The following is a 20,504-nucleotide window of genomic DNA, read 5'->3' as shown; positions in this document are numbered from 1 at the left end:
TTTTCTCCCCCCCCCCCCCCCTTGATTACCTATTAGCCTGAGTCTGCTGAGCAAAAGCTCCCTGACAACTTTCTGGTGGATACTGGGGGTTGAAGTGCTATGTATTACATCAAAGAATATTAGTTTACACAGCCTCTTGCACTGCACTCAGGGACGGATTTACTCTCCCTGCCGCCCCAGGCCAGGTTCTGCTTGTGCTTGGCATGGGAGAAAAGGATTAAGGGGTGGCAGTGGATATGTTTGGCAGTAGGGTGGTGGGACCTGATGAGAGAGAGATGTGCTTGTGGTGGCGGTGCCCCGGCTTGTGCTTGGCATGTGAGAAAAGGATTGAGGGGTGGCAGTAGATAGGGTTGGCAGTAGGGTGGTGGGACCTGAAGAGAGAGAGATGTGCTTGTGGTGGCGGTGCCCCGGCTTGTGCTTGGCATGGGAGAAAAGGATTGAGGGGTGGCAGTGGATAGGGTTGGCAGTAGGGTGGTGGGACCTGATGAGAGACAGATGTGGTTGTGGTGGCGGTGCCCCGGCTTGTGGTTGGCATGGGAGAAAATGATTGAGGGGTGGCAGTGGATAGGGATGGCAGTAGGGTGGTGGGACCTGATGAGAGACAGATGTGCTTGTGGTGGCGGTGCTGTAGATATCATGGGCCAACATATTTTTTTTATTTTATTTGGGTGTAAGAGCATAACATTACTTTGAATAATTAAGCATGCACTTTTTTGGTGATGCAATTATTGGCTGGCCTACTTATGGTTGTCCATGTAGAGTCTATGCTGTGTGCTATAAAGCTCTGGGTGGTTTTGCACATGGGTGATGATTCTATCAACATCCAGTCATGGTGTTGAAATGCCACTCTATTGCCTGTTCTCTATGGTTGGCAATAGTAAATGGCACACTAGAGGAGCCAAACTTCCCCCCTTTTTTGGGGGGAGAATGCTCTACTTTTTTCAGGGCACCTTAAAGTGGACCTTCACCCCGATCTTTAAAATAACAACACACACACCTTTAGAAATGTTTACTGATGACAATCTACAAACAGATACTTCTAGATAATTGCCGACTTTGTATTCTTTGCATAACTTATTTCTATTTTCTTCCCCAATCGTCTGACAGTGGCCATGTTTACTAAGGGCAGATTACTAGCTCTCCTATTACTTCCTTGATTTCTGGCACATGTGACTAGACATGTGACTAGGACATGTGACCATGCACATCATCTAAGGGGAGGACAATGCCTTTCACTGAGATCTCATGAGATTAAAGATGAGATTTCCCAGCAATGCTCTGCTGATGACAAGGGATCCAGTGTGCATTGCGTTGGCAAATGGAAGAAATTTGCACTTTCAAAGCAGGAAGTGAATGCTCTGCAAGTGTAAGTATTTCATAATCACAGCATTTTACATCTAAAATGTCTATGTTATTATTAATCATCATACAGAGAGGGATGCATTGGTAGAATTTGATTTTTAAGTGTAAAGGTCCACTTTAACACAACGCAATGATGTGAGCTGCCCCAGTTCACATCCATTGAATTTTGCCATTGCATTGGCATGCTTCCAAAAATGCACGCCAATGCATCTGGTGTGAATGGGGCCTTAGAAAGACAAGCAATGCCTTCCACTGAACTGTATATACTGTATATATATATATCCTATTCATGCCATCTAATCCTAGGGGAAACACCTCTCTCACATGTGTCTGATAGTGGAGTGCAAGAGTTAAGAGTAGTTTTTCCCGGAGTTCCTCTTTAAATGAGGGGAACTGCCCAGGGGATGTCTAGGCAGGGAGACAGTAGGCATCTAATAGTACTAATTGGATGTGCTGGTGGCCCTAAGTAGAGATGCTTCTGAATTTAGACATCAACCAGAGCCGGGCCCACAGTCAGTGGCATATGGTGGGCATTATATAGCTACCTGCTCTCTGTTTAGACTGAAAGACATAAAAAGATGTGTCACAATTAGGGATGTACCGATACCGATAACAGTATCGGTATCGGTGCCGATACTGGGCATTTTCACGAGTACTGGTACGCGTGAAAATGCCCCAACACTAAGATACTAAGATACTGGCGCTTTACATTTTTAAACAGGAGAGACTTCCGAGAGGTCCTGCGCTTGCTGGGGACCTCAGGGCTGCCTGCTGGGGGCTGTCTTTTTCAGCACTGGTCCGGGCCACACATCTCCTCCTTCCCTCTGCCTACTGTTTTGCTTTGGAACTACAGATCCCTGGCCGAGCACCCAAACGTTTTGGCTTGAGGACTACAGATACCGAAGATCAACCCCCAAAATGTAAAGCTTATCCCAAGGGCGAGCCCAAATATAATGCTTTGCGAAACTTTAATTTCTATTTGTTCCTGTTCATCACCTCCTGTTCATTCATTTTTCATTCTCAATGGGGAGTAGCACTCTATACAGAGGCTCCTCCCCATTCAGAAACTGGATGATAGTAAATATTTTCTGAATGAATGGGAAGCCTTTGTACTTTCCATTTTTTTAGAACAGAGGCTGCAGAAAAAGAGATTGAGGACTTTGTGTCCTCAATTTATTTTTCTATTTTAAAAGGGAAATATCAGGGGGCTGTTTTATGTTTTAAATTTAAAAAAAATGAAAATGAAATAAAAAATAATTAAAAAATAGTAAAAAATTAAAATCCTGGAGGCAGGGCGCTGGGTGATGTCACACGCCTGTTGGGGGGACACAGTTTATTTTTCTTGTCTCAGGCGCAAAAGGAGCTAGCTACGGCTATGCTCCCGCGGTGCGTGTGTGGCTGCCGGCTGAATGTGTTAGACACCGTAGACGGAAAGGGGCAGGACACCTCTCCCCGTGTGCAACGTCGGCCATATTCGCCCACACGAGCACCGCGGGAGGACAGGACACCGGCGCCTCTAGAGCGCACTGGAATGCAAGCTGACTGACTCCCAGCGTTCAGGGGCGGGAGGGGGCCTGGGGTTGTATTGAAGTCAATGGCACAGCAGCCATGCCCCCGCCCACAGTGCGATCGCCCGCACCCAGAACGCAAGCACATTAGTGCCTGCATTCCGGTCCAGTGCGATCTGCAAAAATAGTGCTTGCAGTATTTTTGCAGATCGCACTGGACCGGAACGCAGGCACCAATGTGCCTGCGTTCCGGGTGCAGGCGATCACACTGCGGGTGAGGGGTGTGGCTGCAGTGCCATTGACTTCAATGCACAGCCATGCCCCCTCCCGCCCCTGAATGCAGGTGTATTTTCATTGGTAGATCTCATTGAGCTCGTCATTTGAAAAGTAGATCTCCAGATGAAAAATTATGGGCACCCCTGCTCTAAGGGGACCTCACCAACATGATATGCACTTACAATGTAATGATGCAGAGAGGAGTGCTGATGTCATCACATTAGCACCACTGCCTCCTTCATTCAGGACCAACCAGCAGTGGAGCAGAGGCCAAGAAGAAGAGGACCCAACGAGTCACATGACTGGCCTGGAGACATCTGGTAAGTATGGTAAATATAGCAGAAAAACAACTAAGGAGGACTCCAGGAGTGGAGCCTAGGTGACTGGGAGGCGGAGGACAGAACCAGGAGTTGGCTTAACAAATGGACAACAACAACATATTATATACAGTATATACGTATATATTTATTGCTCGTGTTTTGGTACATGATGATTTTAACAGCTTAAGATGTTACATAATGAAATTGCAATAAACATCAAGCTGATCTGATGCAAAACAAAACGTTACTTTGTATTATTTTGATAAAAGTTTGTCTTTACCATTTCTTATGCCAGGGTAAGATGAGGGTAAGTGTGTTTTTTTCCCCAACCTAATTTCTTAACTGCTTATGCAACTCAAATGTAGTTTTTGAAAAACAGCAACCACAGGAAATAATCCAATACTCATCCCAGAGGAACACATCTGTCCCACAGAAAAAGCTCTCTTCCCCAACCTTCCTGAATTTAAAGGGATTGTCCCAGTGTTTTAATGTTCATAAAACCCAGGTTAGTGCCATGACTTGCTCTCCCAATACCTCTTCCTTTTTAGAATGGAAATACCAACGTGAAAGTGACGATGACAAGAAACTTCTGATGATCTCTGAACTTAAAGTGCCAGTCAAACAAAGGGGAATGCCAGTTGAGGAGGGATAGGGCAGAGCGGGTAAAATGAAGAATGGCAACCAGATGGCAGGGCGGCAGGGTTAGTTTTTTTTTTTTTTTATTGTTTCTTTATTTTTTTTAACTTTTTCATCACTTTTTTATTTTTTTTACTTTTTAAAATTTTTATATCTTATTATTGTTTATTTTTAAATTGGCCCCTCATATGTTTTAAATTGGCCCCTCATATGTTTGCATGTGAGATAGGGACCTTAGGCCCCATTCACACTAGAAACGGCCGGCACGTACAGCTCGGTGCTGCGTGCACGGCCGTATTGGGCATCCCCCAGGAAGGACAGGTGCTGCGTGTGATTAGTACTCAGTCCCTGTCCTTCTCTACTACGCGGCCATACGAGCCAGGAAACATGCACCCACACGGACCTGCACTTAAGGTGAGCGCAGGGGGGAGTAGTAGAGCGTAGGGGCCGCGTAGTCTCATAGAGAAGGACAGGGGCTGAATACTAATCACACGCAGCACCTGTCCTTCCCGGGAGCTGCCCGATACGGCCGTGCACGCAGCATGGAGCTGTATGTGCCGGCCGTTTCTAGTGTTAATAAGGCCTTAGATTTTAAGCTCCTTGAGGGCAGGGACTAATGTGCATTATGTAAAATTGTCAGTGCTACGTATATAAATACCAATGATAATTCTAGAAGGTGGAAACACACAGGTGCATCTGTTGGATCCATTGGTGCCTTCTTTATGTCCTGATGTCAAATTTTGGTGCTTAGGTTGACTAAAAGTTTCCTTTTTACCTGCTTTGGTCAGTGCTAAACATGTTACAATGTTATTCTATAACATGATACAGAGATTGGGAATTGTATTGTTAAATTGTTAAATAAAAATACAGTTTTTTGCAGAATAGATCATGTAAAGTAAATGAGAATGATCCATTTTCACCATATGGCTGGCCTTAAAACTGAACTCCAGCCAGCTAAATACACACACACACACATATCGTCCTATTAATAGGTTTTGTTGGGTTTTTTAAAAGTGAATTATGCATTAAAATGTAGTGTTTTATATCTGCATGGAGTTCCGTTTTAATCACTTTAAAGATCTCTTCAAACAAATATGGGTCCAAAAGTTTTGTGTGGCTTTACGGAAAACATTATCTCTTATCCCATAAATGAGAGGGCTGATGAACCTTGGAAGACACATGAAGAAGAAGAAGTTGACTGATGGAACAAAGGCGTAGTTGTATCTCATGTACATGTCTATGAAGGAAGTGAAAAAGGAGATCATGCATAACAAAAGCTGAAATGCGTGGAGCAGGACCGTTTTCCCGGCGTTGAAGGCAGAAGACTTGCCGGAACTTATTTTTTTAGCAGCCACCATGACCTTGACATAGGTGTACAAGATAATGAGTCCCACCATGGAGAAGCTGAGAATGAGGACCAGAGATCTTACAGTGCTTTGTACCTGGTTCTTTGAAAAATAGAGCCAGTTGCACATCATATGGAGGGAGTAAAAGTCTCGGGTAACAGAGAAATTCATAGCAATAAAGTCAATGGCAATGGGGACTAACCCCAACGCCCACATGAGAACAATCATAGAATTACACCAGTGGACATTGCAAGTTTCACCATGTCTTAACGGGGAACAGATTGCTATATAACGCTCTATTGACATAATGGCCAGGTTGTAAGGTGTGACCCGAAAGGAGGAAGCTGCAAAGGTGCTTAAGGCGTAGCACACTGGTACCGGCATGTAGAAAAGATAAACAGAAGAAATGAACAAAACAAATGAAATCAGCAGATACAACATATCGGTGACAAGCATGTGAACAAAAAGCACATAACGTGCCATTTCTCGTAGGCGCGGTGTGGTGAAGTAGATATGGAGCAAAATGGCCAGCCAGTGGTAGAAAATTGTGAAAGACATCACGATCAGGATCAAGATGGTCACCCTTATTATTTCTGTCATATTATCAAGAACGGGTCCTTGAGTTACGTTACTGTAAACGGTTGAGAGGTTGACCATGTCTCCGTGGCTGTAGAACTCTTTGACTTGTTTGTCTTTGTTTATTTGGAAATTTTCGGGCTTAAAAAGATTAAAAAGGTTAATTTCAACAAACAATTGTATTTTTTTGACCTTGCATGCAGTTATATTTATTATATTTACAGGCAGTCCCAGAGTTACATACATCCGACTTACATACGAGTCCTACTTACAAACGCAGGCCATTACTGTACAGCAGGGGTAGTTATAATGCTACCGTGTTCGTGCCGATGAGGAGTGCCCGTCTTTTTGGGTCTGGTTCGTAGTACTGTACATACATTACAGGAAGTTGGCTCTTGTTAGATGTGCAGACGGGGGGTGTCTGCCTTATTGGGTCTGGTTCGTAGTACTGTACGTACATTACAGGAAGTTGGCTCTTGTTAGACCTACAGACGAGGGGAGCCCGCCTCTTCTTCCGAGTCATTGTGAGGTTTTAACTGCTGTCTGTATCCTCATTAGAAAGATTTAATCTCACTTCCTGTCCTTGAGACAACAAGGAAGGAAAATGCACTCCTGTGATCATGGGTAAAAGGTGTCTCCACTGAAGCTTTATCACCAATCCTTGTTTCAACGACAACACAACATTTTCAAAATCCAATTGTCACAGGGACAGAAAGTGAGGTGAAATCTTCTGAACAGGGGCATAGACAGCAAAACAAACTTTACAGGGGGTAAACCCTTCCCTATGCTATCCAATACAAAAAAACACTTTTTTGGCTGGAGTTAAAAAATGTACCTGTTCCAACTTGCATACAAATTCAACTTAAGAACAAACCTACAGTGCCTATCTTCTTCGTAACCCGGGGACTGCCTGTATTACATAAAACTAATTGTTGCCCATTTACAGATTCCCTTTCATTTTTTTTGCACTGCAATTGCCCAAAGAAACAAATAGCAAATAACACATACTGAAAGGTTAAAATTCATTATAAATATTACATAGGGTATTGTATTTCCTTTGGTTAAGTGTTTTAATTTTGACACAGAGGTTTGGTGCTTTGGAAGTGGTGTGTATGCATGTGCGTAAAATAGATGCTTGGTGTACTACTTTTTGTTGGGTGTGTGTACAGAGTGGGACTGTACCAAAAAAATAACAAAGCTCGGTTTTGTTCCAGCAGTAAACAATTTGGAATGGTCAAGTGGTTGTCACAGTCTTAGCATAACATAGATACATTTCCAGAATGGCGCTGGCAGTGTGACAAAGGCCAACAACTATGATCAGGTCCTAGGTTGGCAATCAAGTATTGTCAGGCTGGCAGAGTGCTCTCTTTGCAATCTGGATAATGCATTGGTGGTAATGACTCATGTTCTAGTATTATACAGAATGGCTATTTTTTTTTATTTAGGAAAGTCATAAAACTATGTTTAACAAATGTCAGCTTTGCTGTTAGTGGGGCCTCTCTGTGTCCGTTCGAATCCCGACCAGGTCACTATCCAAGGAGTTTGCATGTTCTCCCTGTGCTTCCATGTGTTTCCTCCAGGTGCTCCGGTTTCCTCCCACACTCCAAAGACATGCTGGAAGGCTAATTGGCTCCTGTCTTAAATTGTCCCAGTATGTATGAATGTGAATGTGCCGGGCGCCGCATCATTACACGGAGCCCGGCTTCCTGCTTGGCCAGAAAGCCAGCTCCATGCTTTCTTATCACCTAGTGACGAGAAGCATGGAGAAGGCTTCCCTGCTGATCGGGAAGCCGGGTGGCGAGTCTTTACACGCCACTTGGCTTACTTAATGGGACTTCTGGTATCGGTATTCGGTATGGACGATTACTGGAAAAAAAATATAGGTACTCGAGAAGGCTTCCCTGCTAATTGGGAAGCCAGGTGGCGAGTCTTTACACGCTGCCCGGCTTCCCGGGTTATCAGGAAGCCAGGTGGCGAGTCATTACATGCCGCTTGGCTTACTTAATGGGACTTCCGGTATCGGTATTCGGTATGGGCAAGTACTGGGAAAAAAATATAGGTACTCGATACCGAAAAACCGGTATCGGTGCATCTCTAATATGTATTTATACTTAGGTTTTATATATTTTTTATATGTATACCATTTATGTTTTAGACTAAAATGTCTAATAAATGACAAAGGATTCCCAGAACACCATGGGTTATATAAATAGACAACACAGCAGTAGCTACCTGTCAGGAGGTATGCATTGTCAAACTGAAATCTCAGATGCAGTGTTTGATATGTAATGATGAGCCATTGCATTCATACACCTGTGTATGTAAATTTCAGCCTGTGCTAATGAGGTCTATAAAAAAAAACAAGTTTTTTCCTTAAATGAGTCAAAAGGAGAGCTTGTAAACAATTGGAAAGGTGCGGAGAGCTCCACCTACTGACTCATAAGAAAAATACAAATTATTAAAGTGTTTGTATTATTTGTTTGTCATCGTGTTTCACTCTATACAGTTTTCTTAAAGAATATCTCAAGCTAAAACATTTTTTTTCATCTTGGACAAAACAAAAGGGAATGGTTAAAACCTAGTCAGGTTTTTTTTGCCATCTGTGTCCCATTCAGGAGATCTTCCTTCCCAGTTCAAGTGCAGTGGATACAACAGGAATTCATGGGAAGTCTCTCCAAAGTGAAGGAGATCCCCTCTTGGACTGCTATCAGCAAAACAACTGTCCCTAATGGTAGTCTTCCCGCCAATTACTAGTCTTGTGGCAAGTAAAAATTGTGGATGTTAGATTGTAGATTGTAAGCCCTTAGGGACAGGGCCCTCCTTACCATCTTGTCTGGAATTGTATTGTGATTGTAATGTCTTCCTTATATTGTAAAGCGCTGCGCAAACTGTTGGCGCTATATAAATCCTCTATAATAATAATAATGTTCCCTCACTTTCGGTCCTGGTGAATATAGTCTGCAAGACAAACGGAGAAAGGTGGATCGCCCTAATGGAGACAACGACAGCTCTAAAATAACATCAGGGGATTTAACCCCTATCTAGTCTTTAGATAGACTTTAAATAACAGATGAGTATAGTCAGAATTTTGGACCTACAGGAGGGGGTCATGTTGAAAGGTCTGTGAATGTATCTGGCTGATAGACCATGTTGAACCCTCAACCTGGTTTAGATGTTCCTCTGGACCACCTCCGGCCTTGTGACTCTTTATGGGTTTATTAGTTCTACCCAACCTATTTACCAGGGTATTTAAATATTAGAATATAATAAAAAATTAGACATTAAATGCCACAAACATCACAGCCAAATGTATTTGTTATAAGGTTATACAATGTAGACTTATACAGTTGACATGTTTTTAAGTATTTAGTGGTGTCTACTCACTTTAGTGGTTGTCTTTCCAGTGCAGCAGCAGCAGCAGTTCTCTGCTAGGAACATAAGTTACTTGTCTTCTGTGATGTGACCTGTATATATATTCATATATATATATATATATATACCTGCGTGATTTGTATTTATATAAGTGCTTGTGTTTCTCTTGTTCTTAACCTCTCCGAGTTTTTACCTTATTAAGCCTTGTCTAGATATTTATATCCAGTAAAATAACTAATTCTCTGGTGGCCTGTAAAGCGGAGATGGGATATGTGTTGACATCAATCTTGCTCACCTTCCCAATGGAGTTTACAGACAGATGGTTTGACGCATTGTACTTAATGATGCTCTTCACTCAGTGCATATTCTGTGAAAAGCTGAATTGACATCTGGGGAGGGGGGGCGGTGTTCACCACAATTGAGGAACTAATTTTTTGCAGTATCACTTACACTTTTACAGTAAATGACTAAGATGATGTGACTAATTGCCCGCACTCTTCTCACGACTAGCTCGTCATGCTCGAAGTTTGTGAACTTTGCAGTGAACCCTATTGAGCCTATTGCAGTCTATGGGGTAAGGGTAACTGGTGGGATAATCTTTTAATTATGACCATTTGTAGAGCTAATAAGTAAACTGTTCTTAAAAGGCATGGAAGGACTGGCACTGCCATGGGAACATGTACCTATGGCAAATTTAAAAGCACAGGATAGCAAAGGATAGCAGAGTATATCTCACTATACAGAATTGTTAACTCCCTCTAACAACAGAATACACTGAGGATATACAGAATGCTGTGAGTCCATCCTTTTGTAATGAGGGGGAATTATTGGAGTTATCCATTATTTCTAAATGTTGGCTCTTGTCTCAGCTGACCAGAGTCGAAGGCTATGTACTGCATTATGGGTTGTCCCTTATTTTTGGTGGTTTCTGGTTATTTCTAATTCGTGAATACCGGGGGTAGCAGCAAACCCGGACCTCATCTAGATGTGCACCCATGCAAAATTCTGGTGGATATTCAGCACTGCAGTGCACAGCTGACCTCAGTCAAGCATTAGGTTAAATCTTGCTCAGTGCAGTGTCAACCACCTTACTTTTTGCAAAAAGATTGTTTAGAACCTAGGTTCTCAACTGGAGGGCCGTGACCCAAAAGTGGGTCGCAACCCTGTGTCTAGTGGGTGGCCTCAAGCCCTCCACTTTTCTAGGTGAGAGGCTTCTCAGTCTTCCCCTAGCACAGTACTGTCTGTTCTCGCAACGAGCAGCCATTCAAAATATGGTGCCCGGTGCCGACTCGCCGAGTGTCGACTTGAAATGAGGCTACGGCCGCGAGGGAGCTCCATCCATCCATACGTGCATTGCTTACAGCTCCCTTGCACGCCCTGTAAGGGTGCCTGGACCGGATTGACATCACATTCTGGCTCCCGGCACCTCTACGGGCGCCCATGGGAGCTGTACAAGCAATGCACATATGGATGCAATCGCATCTACTGTGCTTTCTGGTATGGGAGGTACGTTGCATTGCCATTCATTTGAATGGCCCCCGAACGCACCCCCCACCGACAGTTCGATCACCTGCACCAGAAAGCGTAAAACAACCAAACTGTAGGAGCGCTACTACCCTAAAAACTAATGACTGGTAGTGTGTAAAGAAATGGAACTTACAGTTGGGAGACGGCTGGTGTGTCAGCAGAAGTCCTGGCATCTATGTCTCTGATGCCTAGGGGAGGAGCCTAGATCCAAGGATGGATGGCTACCAGGGTGATAGTGACAGGTCTGGGGGCATTGTGAAGAAGTTTAGCACCCCGCGTACTCGGATGGCCAGAGAGGAGCCGCGAACGGCTGTAAAGTACTAGGCACAGTGTGTGCCGCAGGTATCGTCCGGCTGGTGTCTCAGCAGTATGACTCGTCCTAGGCAGGGAGGAAAGTGCGAGGTGGTGGAGGGGTGAAGGCTCTCACAGCAATAGCGGCTACGCGTTTCGAGGCACAGCCTCTTTGTCAAGCCTCAAAGCAACCAGAAAGCGTGGTACCGGTACCGCAATGCTGTGCGTTCCATTGCAGTGCGACTTGGGTCGCGACTTAATGACCGAGAACAAATGTGGGCCCTGAGCTTACACAGGTTGAGAACCACTGGTTTAGAACATACACTACTGAAACATTAATATAGAAGGAATACATTTACTGCCTAATACAAATATTTTAGTGCTATCTAAGAATTTAGACAGAGTCATAAAACAGTAGCTTTTCTACTGAGTTTAAATAGTGGTTCAGATGTGCAGAGGTCCTGTTTGTTTTATGCTATGGACTTGCTCTACAAATCCCTTCTGCATTGAACTGTGGTTGTTTGCTTCCTTGCTAAATAAAGTGCCGGACAAATGTTTTTGGAGTGTCTCTGTGTCGTGCTTGGTTTTCCCCTGCCAATAGCAATTTAACCTCTTCCCCTTACAATTACAAAAACAATTACAATTTTTTCTTCATAAAATACTTTTTTCCTTTTTTTAACCATTTTTCCATCTCAGTGCTGCTGATCTCTTCCAGCCTCTTTCAGTCACCTTCTGCCTACATGCACTTACATGCATTGGATGGACACCTTTGCTCTGGACCAGCTTTCTAATGTGGACAGTTGCCAACCTGCACAATGTTTGTCGGTGCGGCTTAATTGTAGTCTCATATTTTCTAAGTTTATTGTCTTCTGTCATATGAACAAATTATAAGCAGTAGTACAATGAAATGCTTACTTGTGTGCAGGGCCGGATTTTCCACAAGGCCACCGAGGCCTGGCGGGTAGTTTATTCTGCATTTAGAGCGGGGAAGCCAGTGCTCGTTTAGTTAATGTAGTTCAGGATGGAGAGCGGGGAGCAGAGTGGAAAACATCCGATCTCCTCTCTGCTCTGCTCCGTGTAAACACTGAGACGGGAGAGCTGCACTTGCCCATCACAGCCCTCCCATCTCAGCTGTCTCAGGAGAGCCAGCACAGTGCTGTGCTAGAACTCCTGTATTGGAAGTGACAGGTTCTATAAAGAGGACCTGTCACCTCCGAATGCTATCACACAGCGGCTTGTTAGCTCCTGTGTGATAGCAATAAAGCTCACAACAGCCTCCTCACACCCCTTCCCCTTTCCCCTGTTCCCTGCCCCAATTATCCTTAATGATGACCCTCGTCTGCCACCCACGCCAACCGGTTAAATGGTTTGGGAACTTAAGAGGACCCCGGAGGCTGTATAGCAACACAAAGTTTGCAATGGGGAGCGGTGATGGGTCGGTGTGATCATGTGGTTGGTCAACGTCTGACCGTGCTGAGCAATGAGAATGTCTTCTGAGCTTTCATTCTTCTGGGGCGCCAAGATTCTCATTGTTCAACGTGGACACGTGCTGCTGCTCTTCTCCTAGCAGCTTCTATGCACAGGACTGATCAATAGTAGTGTAGCTCACAACAATTCCGGTATATGTGCATTGCGGTGTGTTACCAACCATTTTGCACTCAATGTAAGGCACAAAGCACCTGCCCTCCAGCCCATCACAACATACATATGTGAATGCTAAGATATGGGAAGCTTTGTTGGCCAACACTAGTGTGGGAATGTTTTATCGTACATTGAGACTCACAGAGAGCCCATTCAACATGCAAGGTCTGCCTTACTGTTATGCAATGCAATGTAAGTTCATCAACGTGTGCAGTGGTGTGAATGGGCCCTGAATGGTAGAATTACCGTTTTAGATTTTGGGGTTCCCATGGAGTGATTGAAAGCCACTGGAAACCTTTTTTGTAGCATAAGTACTTTATTAATTTCTAACTTGTCAGGGATTATTTTGAGCGTAACTTTTTTAGATACTTGCGGAAGACCTCGTCACGTAACCCATAAATCAAAGGACTGAGGAACCGCGGCAGGAACATGAACACAAAAAAGAAAGCCATGCGCAGGAAGACGATGCTGTCAGCGAAGGTCATGTCGATGAACGAGGAGAAGAGAGAAGTCATACACAATAGTAGCTGGAAGGCGTGGAGCATGACAGTGCGTCCCGCTTTCGAGGCTGATGAAGTACCTGAGCTCACTTTCTTGGCCGCGATGACGACCTTAATATACGTCAACATATGGATCGTCCCAACCGCCGAGAGGCTGAGTACAATGCTGAGGAATCTTAAGGAATTTTGTGGTGGAACTATCATTATTGCCATAGAACTACATTGGACCTTCAGGGAGAAAACGTCCTTTTTAACCAAAAGCAGCAAAACTATGAGCTCGGCAGTCGGAGAGACCAAACCCACTACCCACATGACTGCCACGGCAATGCAGGTATTCTGCACGCTGCAAATTTCTGCGTGTCTCAGCGGGAAGCAGATGGCCACGTAGCGTTCCAGTGACATAACGGCCAGGTTGTATGGAGTCACAATGAAAGAAGTCGTAGTTGCAGCTACGGTTGTGTAACAGACTGAAAATGGGAGATACACGAAGTAGAGTGAACAGGCCGCCAGAAAGAAACATAAAAACAGATACACCGTATCCGTGATGAGCATGTGGGCAAAGAGGATGTAGCGGGAGTTATCTCGGATGTGTTCGGTGGTGAAATAGACGCTCAACAAACTTTTTATGAAGTACAGGAAGAAGCAGAAGCCAAGAAGCATCACGATCAACAGGGATGTCCTCACAGCTTCGACAGTCTTCTCTTTGTATGTAGACAGCTGGGTCATGTTACCGTCTGGGAGGGTGATGTTCATCATTGGTCTTCTGTCTGCAAATAAAAATTCAAAGATACTTAGAGTATCAGGGGTATCCGTAGCCTTTTTGATGCCTGAGGCGGCCAGGGGAGTGGGAAATGCTGGATGATGCACAATCAGCCGGGGTCCCACCAAGCTCCTGACAACCAGTGACATCACTGGATTGCAGGAGCTCAGTGAAGCAGGCAAGAGTGTCCTAGCTTGCTAAGAGCTAGGTGGGGAGATGCAGAGACCTTACACATTTCCTCGCCCAGCTCTAAGGAACCTGGGATGCTCTGGCCAGCCAGGGTCCCACCGAGCTCATGACAACCAGTGATGTCCCTGGTTGCCAGGAGTTTGGTAATGCCGGCAAGTGCGCCCCAAGTTGCTAAGAGCTGGGCAGGGAGATGCACAGCCTTTACACATTTCCCCCGCTTAGTTCTTAGCAACCTGGAACGTTCTTGCCAGCATCACCAAGCTCCTGGCAACCAGGAACATCACTGGTTGCCATGAGCTCGGTGGGACCCTGGCCGGCCAGAGCGTCCCACGTTGCTAAGAGCTGGGCAGGGAGATATGTATGGCCTTTACACATTTCTCACATTAGCAACCTGGGACTCTCTGGTCAGAAAGGGGGTGGCAGGCACACTGCAAACAGATGCACTATGGGAAGAAGAAAAGCCGGTGGAGGCGGTGTGATGCTTTGGCCAAAGTTCTACTGGGAAACCTTGGGTCCTGCCATTCATGTGGATGTTACTTTGACATGTACCACCGACCTAAACATTGATGCTAGCCAAGTACCCCTCTTCATAGAAATGGTATTCCCTGATGGCAGTGGCCTCTTTCAGCAGGATAATGCGCCCTGCCACACTGCAACAATGGTTCAAGAATGGTTTGTGGAACACAACGTTGACTTTGAGGTGTTGGCTTGGCCTCCAAATTCTCCAGGTCTCAACCCAATCGGGAATCTGTGGGATGTGTTGGAAAAACAAGTCCGATCCATGGAGGCCGATCACCTCACAACTCACAGGACTTAAAGGATCTGCTACTGACCAGATACCACTGCATTCCTTCAGAGGTCTAGTGGTGTCCATGTCTCATTGGGTCAGGAAAAGGGGAACCTGCTCAATATTAGGCAGGTGGACAAGTTGCTATGGCTGATCAGTGTGTGTATATATGTATATATACATTGTGTGTATTTTTTTAACTACAATATACATATTATGTAAATGGTTTCATATAAGGGAGGAGTCATCCAAGGCTCTATCTGAGTTCCCTGATGGATGACACCATTATATACTGTAGAGACTGGTATATGAATACTCTTCTTTCTATTGGGCTGGTTGTATATATTGTAATGTTTTTTTAGTCTGTAAGTTATACACTGAGTGGCCAGACTATTATGACCACCTGACGTTTGTAGGCAAATTAGCTATAATTTGGTGCTGAAGTTGCTAGAGGGCCGGACCATTATAAATAGGGAAGCGGGTTGTTTACCACGACAGTAGAAGTGATTTGTTTCTGAAGATACGGGGAAACAACGCGATGTAACAGCCTTTGAACGTGGGATGATTGTTGGCGCTCGGAGCCATGGAGCGAGTATCAGCAAAACAGCAGAATTCGTTACATGTTCAAGAGCCGCTGTTGTTAAAGTGTTTAAAGATCGGACTGTCAGCCGAAAATCTGGGTCTGAACGTGCGAATTGAGGCCGTCGGCGTATATATCACTCAGTGTATATAATAATCCGGCCACTCAGTGTATATGGGGTGTAGTAGAAGTTATCATGTCATACCATTTATAAAAAGGTTACGTTTCATTTTTTTCATACACTTTTGGTGGTGTGGACACTTGTTTTAGGGAGTAGTTTTTAATGTCAGTTTTAGGTTTTTTATTACTGTCCCCATTTGGGAAACTCACCCTCTCAATTGTTTCCTGGCAACCATTGTCCATGAGACAGAATGTGATGGGAAATACAAAATTTAAAGTGCATTTCCACTTTCGCAGTCAAATTTGAGAACACCCCTCTCTAATGTTTGTTGTGTGTTCCCATTCACACAGCATAACAAGAAAAGAGTTTTTAAAAAAACATGTTTCTTACCTTTTTAGGTGTTTTGTTGCAGCAGGCAAAATGGCTGATTCCCGGTTTGTCTCGGCACCTTCGCAGTGATCTGTCCTCATAGAAATGCTTAGGAATGACATTTAAAGATTGTGTTTCTCTCATTGACTTCATTAGCATGCAAGGCAGAAGCCAGGGGGTGTAATCCTTTAACCCTTTGTTAGGACAGGCAGTGCTCAAATCTACTTGACAAATTATAATGAAAATAGCCAACACAGTACAGACGGGGTTAAAAAAAAACAACCTCACAACCCCTCCTAGCATTACAAAGAAGGAGAAGCAAGTAGAAGGTTTAACCCTCTAAGAAGCCAAGAAACCCCAACCCAAGTACAAGCAATTCAAACTGCAAGAAGGATTTATTGTTATTTATTTTAGCTTCTGCTCTGTGAATGGGAAGATGTCACAGATATAAAATAGATGATATCCCAATGTGGCTGTGAAAGTGGAAATACACTTTAATGGTTGTCACCAAAGCCTGTACTATACTGTGTACTGTATATGTCCTGTGCTGCATCTGTGCTGTATATGTCCTGTGCTGCATATGTCCTGTACTGTATATGTCCTGTACTGTATATGTCCTGTGCTGCATATGTCCTGTACTGTATATGTCCTGTACTGTATATGTCCTGTACTGTATATGTCCTGTACTGTATATGTCCTGTACTGCATATGTCCTGTACTGTATATGTCCCGTACGTCCTGTACTGTATATTTCATGTAAGGAATATGTCCTGTATTGTAGAACTGTATGAGTGCTCAGCTTCGGAAAGATACGACTGGGCAATATAAACAAAGACACCTCCAGGATCAGATGATGATTTGCTTATGTTCTGACTAGCAGAAGTGAGCCCTGGAAATTCTGATGCAGGAGATGGTCAGAGACTGCAGACATGGTACAGGAGATGGTCAGAGACTGCAGACATGGTACAGGAGATGGTCAGAGACTGCAGACATGGTACATGAGAAGGTCAGAGACTGCAGACATGGTAGAGGAGATGGTCAGAGACTGCAGACATGGTACAGGAGATGGTCAGAGACTGCAGACATGGTACAGGAGATGGTCAGAGACTGCAGACATGGTACAGGAGATGGTCAGAGACTGCAGACACGGTACAGGGGATGGAGGAGACTGCAGACATACTACAGGAGGTGGTCAGAGACTGCAGACATATTTCTCTCCTAGGGTGACAACGCTGCTCCCTAGATACAGTGTCATTAGTGGGTGTTGTCACCCTGTAAAGAAAGTGGAAAATGAAGAGATCTGCCGGGAGGATGAACAGGTAATAAAACGGCTACAAGGGGGACTCAGAACAATGAACACTGCGGAGTGAATGCTCCCGGCAGACTGCAGCGTACGGTATGTCATGTTTTATATAAAACTTATAAAGAAAACCCTGAGAGAGTCTGAAAATCTTCCTCTGGTATTTGTTCTGCTCTGTGTGGTGCTGCCTGAGATGACCAGATCTGATTATACTTACAGAGTGCCCGGACCGGCCCAGATCGCGGAGAATTGGACGGCAAAGATGGCGAATCCCAGCAGAGGAGCTGAGCCCAGGTCAGAGTTCTGACTCTGGTATTTATCCGTTTCTGGTTCCTGAATATAACCAGATGGCATGTGTGGCCCCGGGGACACTGGAGAGTTAATTGGCCCCGAAGTGCCCAAGAAAGAGTCAGAGAGCAAGAAACACAGAGATGACGGGATGAAGTGTAATTCCAGGTGATCTGTGAGAGGAGACAATCCCCTCGAGGGGAACTACGGCCATTGTCAGCATTTCAGACATTTTATTCTGGAGATCCAAATCCTTCTCTGTTCTATAGAAAATCAACTTTATATCACCAGATCTTTTACCTCTCTAGTGTCAGAGCTCTCTGCTGATCCCTCCACTGGATACCATCCCCCCCTACCCATCCGTCCACTGGATTCCATCCCCTGCCCCTCCCTACCGATCCCACCAATGTATTCCATCCCCTTCCCCTCTCTGCCAATCCCTCCACTGGCTTCCATCCCTGTCCTATCTCTGCCAATCCCTCCACTGGATTCCATCCCCTTCCCCTCTCTGCCAATCCCTCCACTGGCTTCCATCCCTGTCCTATCTCTGCCAATCCCTCCACTGGATTCCATCCCCTTCCCCTCTCTGCCAATCCCTCCACTGGCTTCCATCCCTGTCCTATCTCTGCCAATCCCACCACTGGATTCCATCCCCTTCCCCTCTCTGCCAATCCCACCACTGGATTCCATCCCCGTCCCCTCTCTGCCAATCCCTTCACTGGATTCCATCCCCTTCCCCTCTCTGCCAATCCCTCCACTGGGTTCCATCCCCCTCCCATCTCTGCCAATCCCCCACCAACCTCCTTTCAAAATATCACCCAAACTATCCTCTCCAGTCCTCCCAAGACCTGCTGCTCCCCAACTCCCTCATTATCTCCTCCCATGTTCACCTCCAGGGGTTCTCCAGAGTCTCTTCCATTCTCCAGGACCTCCCTACCCCAATATGTCTGCCTATCTCCTACTCTATCATTAGGAGATCCCTGAACACTCGTTTCTTCAAGAAAGTCTATCCCACCTCTACCTAACAACTGAAACCCGACTTTCTCCATCAACTCATCCTCGCACAGGTTTTACCTTTTGTATCATTTGTTCCTATTTCTAAATTGAAAGCTCTCATGAGCAGGACCCCCCTGTCACATACATGGTTAAGGCCGAGTTGATGAGGGGGCTTATTTTACACCTCTCGACCAACACCCCTGGAAGTGGAGACAGGGAGTGTGAGGGCACAGAGAGGCATGAGTGCCGGTGATGCAGGCAGTACTGGTTCTGTGCAGTAGTTGGGTGCATGGCCCACCTGACTGTAGACTGCGGGGCAAGAATCCAACACAGGAACACTGAGGTACCAGAGCAACAGGAATGCAGCTGAGACACAAGCAGGGGCGGACCTACCACTGGCGCAGCTGGTGCGACGGCCCCCCCGGGGCCCAAGGCAGTTGAGGGGCCCAATGAGGTCTGTCCTGGGGATTGTAGGCAAAGGGGGACTGAGCGAGGCCCCTTAAAAAAGTCAGCCGCATCGGCGATCACTCTTCTCATTGAGCGGAGAGAGCTGAGAAGAGCGATCACCACTCTTGATCACTGAAGTGGGCACATGGTAGTGACAGCTCCAGTCTACTCGGCGGCCACTTGCAGCTTCCTCCGCCCACTTCAGCTGCTATGGGAGGAAGACTGCAGGTGCGACCCAGGTGGCCTGCACGGCATCAGGGGAATGTCCTGGCCGGGCCCCCCTGTGCCCGGGCCCCATAGCAGCAGTGAGTGAATAACCGGCATTCGGCTCTGCTTTTCTGTTCGGTACCTCCATGGTACTGAGACAGAATAGCAAATAAGTGAGAAGAGTGGAAAAAAAAAAGGTTGAAAAAATATTTAAAATATATATAAACAAATAGTAAAATTAAAAAATAAAGATATTTTAAAGAGAAAAAGAATTTTAAAAAAAACAATTGAGCTGGAGCTAGCAGTGACTGCTACCTCCGACCTATTGGCTGACACCTTCTAGAGTCTTCTTGCAGGACCCAGCCAATGAATAACAACTGGGTGGAGCAGGTCGGGACATCACGGCCGGCTCCGCCCTGTTGTTATTGTTTAATGACAGATCAGTGTCCCCAGATCATTTGGGGACGCTGATCTGTCATTACAACTGGGCGGAGGGAGCCGTGAGACCACAGCTGGTCACGCCCAGCTGTTATTTGCAGCCAGGCAGTTCACTCCGCTTCGGTTGTCACTTCGACTCAGTCGAGCCGAAGCATATGCACTATTATTATATGCTATTGCACTTGTTGGTGGAAATCTGCTATTTTTTTAAAATTATGGCCGGTTCTGAAGTCATCATGACATCATGGGGTGGTTCTTGGGGTGTATATTGGTATTTTCTTGTATATATACATGTGAAGCTTCATTGAGCAATTGTCACTATGTCACCTTGGAAAGGACCCTGCGTGGCCACGAAACGTTGGCTAATTGATGCTTGTGACACGTTTCTTAAATAAATAAGCAAAATAATTGAATGCTTTTAACTGAGTGCTGGTGATCTCCGTCTTCTACCATTTTGGAAAACATGGCGCCATCAATCACTACGAGCACCACGACCATTAAAGGAGAACTATGAGGTGACTGCTTTTCACTCACCTTATAGTTCTAGCCGACCTGTGACAACTAAACTGTCACAGGTCGGCTCAGTAGATCGGGAAGTGAGCGAACACATCCCGGCGTTCGCTCACTTCTCGATCCTGTCACGGTACAGAGCCGTGACAGGGGAGGG

The 20,504-nt window shown here is 45.3% G+C and overlaps 2 protein-coding genes across 2 annotated transcripts in view; both read right to left on the bottom strand.

Annotated features, from left to right (window-relative positions):
* Positions 1-12,744, bottom strand: part of LOC108798004 (olfactory receptor 2M5-like) — a 22,761-nt gene extending 10,017 nt beyond the window's left edge. The window contains exons 1-3 of the mRNA XM_018569699.1: positions 12,684-12,744; positions 11,965-12,083; positions 5,226-6,165 (exon numbers count right to left, since the gene is read on the bottom strand). Coding sequence (XP_018425201.1) covers positions 5,226-6,165; positions 11,965-12,083; positions 12,684-12,744 — 1,120 coding nt within the window. The remainder of the gene's footprint in view (positions 1-5,225; positions 6,166-11,964; positions 12,084-12,683) is intronic.
* A 452-nt stretch (positions 12,745-13,196) lies between these two features.
* On the bottom strand, positions 13,197-14,081 carry LOC108798003 (olfactory receptor 52A5-like). The gene has a single exon (XM_018569698.1). The coding sequence runs from the start codon at positions 14,079-14,081 to the stop codon at positions 13,197-13,199; it is 885 nt and encodes a 294-aa protein (XP_018425200.1).
* Positions 14,082-20,504: the final 6,423 nt, after the last annotated feature.

The sequence above is a fragment of the Nanorana parkeri genome, unplaced genomic scaffold, assembly GCF_000935625.1.
Source record: "Nanorana parkeri isolate BGI_ZX_2015 unplaced genomic scaffold, ASM93562v1 scaffold1380, whole genome shotgun sequence".
Taxonomy (NCBI): Eukaryota; Metazoa; Chordata; class Amphibia; order Anura; family Dicroglossidae; genus Nanorana; species Nanorana parkeri.
Note: the sequence above shows the minus strand (reverse complement) of the source record. Positions and strands in the feature narration are given on the sequence as shown.

Excerpts from the sequence above, each read along its gene's own strand:
- LOC108798003 (XM_018569698.1), bottom strand. The coding sequence starts at position 14,081 with ATGACCCAGCTGTCTACATACAAAGAGAAGACTGTCGAAGCTGTGAGG.